The sequence below is a fragment of the Arachis ipaensis genome, chromosome B06 (assembly GCF_000816755.2).
Source record: "Arachis ipaensis cultivar K30076 chromosome B06, Araip1.1, whole genome shotgun sequence".
Lineage (NCBI taxonomy): Eukaryota > Viridiplantae > Streptophyta > Magnoliopsida > Fabales > Fabaceae > Arachis > Arachis ipaensis.
In genome coordinates this window covers 11,727,103-11,734,733 of record NC_029790.2, presented here as the reverse complement: position 1 = coordinate 11,734,733, position 7,631 = coordinate 11,727,103, and the positions used below count along the sequence as shown (strand labels likewise).

Here is a 7,631-nt window from a genome sequence, read left to right as displayed (position 1 = left end):
CATTTTTACATGAAAAAACAATTAGTTTTTGCATATAAAAATCTATTTTTATTTAAAAAAACTTATTTTTTTTAATCTAAAAACTGATTTTTCTTTATAAAAAACTGATTTTTCTTTAAATTATATAAAATCAATTACAATTTATAAATTATTTTTTAGCATTTTAAAAGATTAATTTTACTTTTGCTAATATTTATCTTTCAAAAGTTTTAAGATTAATTATTTTTGTTATTATTTTTATTACAAATCAAATAATATAATATAAGGTTAAAATGGTATTGAAGTAAAACGATAAAAAGAAAAGAATTATCTACCCCCAATAAAAAATTCTACAGAAAAGAGAGAAAAGAGAGAGTACCTGAAAAAGAAAGAGATAGAGGAAAAACAGGAAGAAAGAAGTATCTCTGAACAACGCAATAGTAAAAATAAGAAGGGGTAATAGTGAAAAAAAAGGAAAACAAAATTTATAAAATTGTCCGTGTCCACTCTTCCAAATCCCGTGTCCATCATTGTCCTTCGTGAAAGAGTGGACACTAAAGTATAAAAAATTGTCTCAGAGACAATATGTCCACTGTCCATGTCTCTGCTTCCAAACACTTTTTAAACAAGTGTTGTCCATATCTCCGTGTCCTGCCCTCAAAAAACAAACGCTACCTAAGAGATGGCAATGTTCGAGCACTGTTTGATTGGAATACTTTGATGTGTGAACTTGCATCTTGTTAGGAGAAGAATAAGATCTTAATATTTACCTGCAAGTGACGTAGAGCTCAAAAGGTTGTGAACTAAACGCTAAGATATATCAAAATAGAGTATCATCTATATATTATTTATATGCAAATGAAAGTTAGACAGTTTAGTTAAAGAATACTATGATGCAATTTGGATAAATAGCTTAATTAAGTTACTTTTGAAAAAATAGCTTAAACAATAAATGACTATATTAAAAGTAGCTTGTAAATAAGTTATTTTGTATTTAAATTTTTTGTTTTAAAAGTGCTTATTTTATAGAAATGTGATAAAAAGTAGTAATATTACGATAGAAGTCATTTTTTTTAATTTCTCTATAAGCTTTTAAATAGCTTCTTAAAAAACTGTAATTTAATTTTAAAAATTATGCCAGACATTAATACTACTATTTTTCATAAGTCAAAAGTTCAAAAATATTATTTTTAAAACTTTTTAAACGGACTCTAATTCTTTAAGCTGATTCATTTTCGTCTAATATTATCTCTCATCCTTTTTACAATAAGTCATGAATCATGATTATTATCAAATATAAACATCTAAAGCAAAGACAAGACTTAAAATCTTATTAATGTGTGTTTTTTTCTTCTTTTCTTTTTGTGTCGTTGGGTACGGTCTTTACAAGCAAGTTAAGATCATTAACACAGAAAATTTTATCCATAAGCAGTTCTAAATGACAGTGATTAGATACTAACTTTAAAAGTAGAAGAAAGTATTAGAGGATCAATGAATTAATTAATAATAGTTAGTGCCTCACTCCCATAACTTGAATTTAATGTTTGCTGAAACGAATTTTGGAATAAAAAAATCTACAAAGGGGTGGTCAGGGCCTAAAATTGAAGGAAAAGATCACTAACAGGCTAGAATGAAGGAGAATGTGATAATTTATTGAAACAAGTTGTCCACTGGCACACCTTGTTCAATCATATACACGAAAATTTCCTTCATAGGAGGTGCCATGTGAGGTCACTATCTGCATCCCATTATTTTAGCATATTCAAAACACTCAAAATATTAGAGAATTAGTAAAATTTATTAGTTTTTGTTAGTAATTTGTTATTAATATTTAAAAATATAAATTATAAATTTATTATTAAATTAAAAAAATTAAATTAATAATTAAAAATATTAATAAAAAATAATAAATTATACTAGTTTTTGAACATTTTTCTAAAAGCATTGTGTTAATATATTAGTAGTGTGCTCAAACTCTCAAATGAAACTCTGCTTAGGTTATTACTCATTTATTTCGATTCATGCACTCCGCTCTAAAATAACCACCTCCTCGCATTCCCCCTAACTAATCAACAGTTGGCAGCTTGAAGATTGAAACCAATGTTAAATGCACACTGCTTGCTAACACATGGGGCTGTAAATTCATAACTGAAAATCAATAATTTAGATGTACACAATTTTTTACCTCATTTGTTGGCCAACATTTTTGTCCTATTCACTTTACATTTAAATAAATATTACCTAATTTATGTTTTTTACTATAAAAATATTAACTACTTAGCATTTACGGTTAATTTTTTTATATATTGTTTTAGTATCCGTGAATCACATAGATATTAGGTGATTTGGTATTTAATAAACTTACGAAGGCGTTTGTGACACAAACAATTCACAAAGAACCTATTATAAGAGAAAATATTTTTAATTTATAAAAATACNTTAATTCGTTAATTCGCAAGTGAAGTATTATCAATTATCAGCTTTTTATAAAGCATTATTTTTTTAGGAGTGTTAGGGCCAACAAATTTTGTGAGTTGTAGTTATTAATTAGTTATCGTTAATATTTTTAATGGTGTGAGATTTCATCCAATAGTATAGAATTACTCATTTTTTTTAGTGGTTAAATACTGGCTAAATTTTAATAAAAATACTGACCCCTAATCTTTCTCTTATTCTATTTGGAGTGTGTTTTTCAGATATTACTCTATAATATCAAAATAAAAAAAATCCAATATTATTGGCCGAAAGAAAAGCAAATTAAAAATAAACAATACTCTAAAAATTGAATCAATTATCGAATCGTTCTAATTATTGGTTCATTAGTTTATTAGTTTAATGGATTCAATTGTGATTCAATCGAAAAAACTGTTTTATAATAAAATAATAAAATAAATATAAATAAATACACTAAAATATAATTATAGTTGGGTAAAGTACTAAATTGGTCTCCTAGGTTTGGGCGTAATTCTGTTTTGGTTCTTAAGGTTTAAAGTGTTCTATTTGAATCCAAAAAAGTTTCATTTAGCATCAATTTAGTCCCACAGTGAGGTTAAAATTAAATAATTAACAAAATGTCCTACATAACAACAGTTCAAGAACAAAATCGATAATCTGGAGAAAAGTACAAGCTCCAGAGGTACAAAATCAACCATTGATGCATCAATACATTTATTTATCATTTTCTTTAGTTTTATAAAAAATATTTTATTTATATTATAAAAAAATAATAAATAAATGTATTGATATATCAATTGTTGATTTTATGCCTCTGGAGCTTGTACTTGTTCTCCAGATTATCGATTTTGTTCTTGTACTATTGTTATGTAGGACATTTTGTTAATTATTTAATTTTGACCTCACTGTGAGACTAAAGTGATGCTAAATAAAACTTTTTTGGATTCAAATAGAACACTTTAAACCTTAAAGACCAAAACAAAATTACGCCCAAACCTAAGGGACCAATTTAGTACTTTACCCATTATAGTTTAATATAAATTTTTAAAATGTCATCTAAATTAAAGTTATTATATCAACTACTATTATAATTTCATTCAAATACAAATTAAAAATCAAATAACAAAAAAAACAACTAAATATAAAATATCAACGTCAAAATTTACCATCAATTATCAAAATACAAAAAAAAAACTTATATATTCAGTATTGATTATTGGATGTATCTACTAATTTAATAAGCCAACCCATTCTATGACTATCCTACGGTTATTTAATTCAGCTGAAGAATGGTGTTGTTGAAGTAAGTGTTTTCATTACATGTAATAACACTTGAGATCAGAAGCATCAACTCCTAACATATAATTTCAAGGCAATAATCAAAGTAAGCATAAATTCATTGGTTTGAAAATTTTAGCTAGACAAAAATCTTCAATTCAAAGTACGAAATTCGTCGATAAACTCAACATAATAACAAAACTATAAATATTTATCACAATCATCTTCATAAAAAATAAGGACTATCAAATTAAATACCATTTAATCAAATTGATTAAAAACAACAAACCACAACAAAAATAATTTAACAAATTAATAAATTAAAATGTCAAAAAATAACACAATAATCTAACCATCACAAAGTCAAAAACAACACCACAACAATTTAACAAATTAACAAATTAATAAGATCAAGAACATATCAAAATCAGTTAATAATCAAATAAAAAACATAACAAAACAAGTTAATAATCGAAACAAGTTAACAAACAGGGAAACTAACAACAAAACAAAAACTGTAAATTTGAAACATCAACCTAACAATTAAAACAACAACAAACTAAAATAATAACTGAAAATCAACAGAAGAGAAAAAGGAAGCTGAAACTTTATAACTCAACAGAGATGACTGAACAAAGAATTGAGCTGCGCGGAAAGGAGGCTAAGCAAAGACGGGAAGATAATGGCTGGAGTGCGGCAAAAGCACGGCAAAACAGAGGGAAAGTTCGACAAAACAGACGTGGAAGCGCGACGAACAACGGCTAAACAGAGACGTTACAATAACGCTAGAGAAGTACGAACAGCGACGATGACACGACGGTGGTTGGACAGAACAAAGGAGGGAGGGAGTGAGGGAGGAGCTCGAAGAAAAAGATGCTATTGCCTCTAGTAGTGAGTGAGTAAGTGAGTAAGGGAGGGAGGGGATTAGAGTCACTGAGTTACCTACTTATTTCCAGTTTTCCATCTTTTCTTTTTCTTACGGGACAGTTTTTGGACAGTTTGACGATTCATTTACGATTTTTAAAATAGATGGTTATAATTTCTGTTCAAACTGTTTTTTTATTGGTATACGATTTGACCGATCAATTCGAACCAATTTTCAAAACCTTAAAAATAAATAAAAGTAAATATTTTTATAAAAAAAAATAACATTATAAACCAATGTTCTGAAAATCGGTTTGAATCGGCCTGTCGAATCGGTTGAACCGTAAACCATTGGCAAATACGATTTAGACAGATGATAAAAATGACAGATTTAGAAACCAGAGTTTGACCGCTGAATCAGTCAGAAACTGATCAGTCGAAACGAACCGTGATCCGACCGGTTTTTGAAATTGACTAGCAAAACGCTGCGTTTTGCATGCTGAAGAAAGGGCCAAAGGGGAACGAACCCTAGTCTCACTTACAGACCCACTCACCCCTTTTCTCTCGAGCCTCTACGGTCCACTCTCACCTCTCGCTCTCAGTTCTCATGTCTCTGGTCTCCACCTCGAGCTTCCGGCACAACTTCTGTCCAGCCACCACCGCCGTCGCAACTTCCGTGGAGCCACCACTACTGTTCGTGAAGCCATGCTCCGTCGCCAAGTCAGCTCTCGAAAATCGCAACCACCGCCAGCGCCACTTTCTGTCGCGCAGTTAGGGACCGCCAGTGCCAGCTCTATTTAACCCTGTCACCCCTTCAGCCACCTCTTGCTGGTCACTGTCCCTGTCCTCGCCAATTCTGCATTTTTTCAGACTTCCAACTTCTAATAACCTTAGGTATGAATTTTGTTTTTTGCAATAATAATAGTTGAAATATTGATTAATTGTTGGTTCAAAATTTTGTTATTGATTGTTTGAAGCATCTTAATTTTTGAAGCATTGATAGATTAATTGATTAGGGTAGGGTTGTGTTGTGTCGTTCCAAGGTGAATATGATTATTTTGCTTTGCGACGCTTGCTGATGGTTTTTTGATGTCACTGCGTTTTAACATTTGATCAATGAATTTTTTTTGCAAATATTCAGTTTTGGTTTATATTTTCATATATTGACTTGGATTTATATTTTACTAAAAGTTATCTAACAAAATAAGTCAAAGTAATCTCAAAAAAATCCCAAATAATTAATAAGATTGAATCTAAATATTTTTGCAATTTTATATATATTAACTATAAACCCTCTATATATAGTAAAACTAGCTTAGGAAATTTAGAAAGGTTAATATAGTTTATCTAAATTATTGTAATTAATTTCCTCATAAGATCATGACATATTATTAGAAGTTGAGAATTTTTGTAATAATAATGGTTGTTTGTTAAGATTATTGGGTTGGAGTGAATTGTTGTGATATTGTAATTGGATTATATTGTTATTAAATTATTGGTAATTTTTAAGTATAGATGATAGTATCAATCAAGAACTATTTAAGAATAGTAATGCTGAAAATAATTATATTAGACTATAATTATATTTTAATGTGTTTATTTATATTTTATTTATTATTTTATTATAAAATAATTTTTTCGATTTAACTACAGTTGAACCGATTAAATCTGTAAACTAATAATTAAAATAAGAGTCCCACTAGGGAGACAATGACTTATTTATACAATGGGTTATATGAGTTACAAAATGAACATTCCCATACTATCTAAAATAATCATCTGAGTACTAGGGATAATAAACATCTTTCTAAAAGCTTAAACTAATTCAGCTGATGGAAAAAGATAACACTAATAATTATATATCTAATACTCCCTAAACTTCTATTATACACATTATACAAATATTCCATTAATTCCTCATACTTTTTCTTAAAATAATTCTATAATCAATTCGATTTTTAAAATTTTATTATAAAATATTAAAATTATTAAATAATTTAATATATTTAACCGAATATATTTAACTTAACTGCTAACTCGATACCGGTACAAATCACATATGAAAATGTCATCGTGAGTATTCCCTATAGATAAATGTGAGTAAAGCAACGACGCGTGGTTCCTCGTGAATTCTTCTCTCTCTCTCTCTCTTTCTCTCTCATACACACATCAATATCTTCCTTCGCTCATCCTTCGAGTTCCAATTCCAAAAATTTCCGATCAGTCTCACAAAGAATCTCTATTATTTCATTCCACCAATTCAATCACAGATACAGATGTCATCTCTGCAACCGAACGTCGATTCTACAAATTCGGAAGCGATGCAACGATCCAATCCCAAGAAGCGCCGGAAAATTGGACACAGCAATTCCCTCAGCCTCGTTCCATGGAGATCCGAGACGCAACAGCGGATCTACTCTTCCAAGCTCGCAGAAGCTCTCCGCCACGTCATCCATCGGAACCCTCCGTCTCCGCCGGCAAAGTCTAGTGCCGGTCGAGAGGTTCGCGAGACCGCCGACCGAGTCCTCGCTTCCACTGCAAAAGGCCGGACTCGTTGGAGCCGCGCTATCCTTGCTAGTCCACTCAACCGGTGGAAGCTCCGGCGGATGCACAAGAAGGTTCACAAGGCCTCCACCGGATTGCCGAAGAAGTCGCCGGAGACTCGCCGGAGATTACCGGTGGTGCAGAAGAAAGCGCGCGTTCTCGGCCGGTTAGTCCCCGGCTGCCGGAAGCTCACGTTCCCGAACCTTCTAGAAGAAGCCACAGACTACATCTCGGCGTTGGAGATGCAGGTGAGAGCCATGACGGCACTCACGGAGTTACTCACCGGCGGCGGCTCCCTCGCCTCGGCTTGACTCGGCCGTGAAAAAAACACGTTGACTCCCGCTGTTTTTTAGCCTTAGGCTATACAATTCGCACCAGGTGGTATTTTTTCACTTGTTTGTTTTCCTTATGAGTAAATATGTGAATTGATCCACAAATTTTATGTATGAGTTAAATTAGTCGTCAAATTTCTATTGAATTAAATTGGTTTTAAATTTATTTTTTGTATTTAA

The 7,631-nt window shown here is 31.0% G+C and overlaps 1 protein-coding gene across 1 annotated transcript; it reads left to right on the top strand.

Moving 5' to 3' along the window:
• LOC107648018 (transcription factor bHLH149) lies at nt 6,636-7,631 on the top strand. The gene has a single exon (XM_016352048.2). It carries the CDS (start codon nt 6,852-6,854, stop codon nt 7,428-7,430), a length of 579 nt encoding a protein of 192 aa, XP_016207534.1. The 5' UTR covers nt 6,636-6,851; the 3' UTR covers nt 7,431-7,631.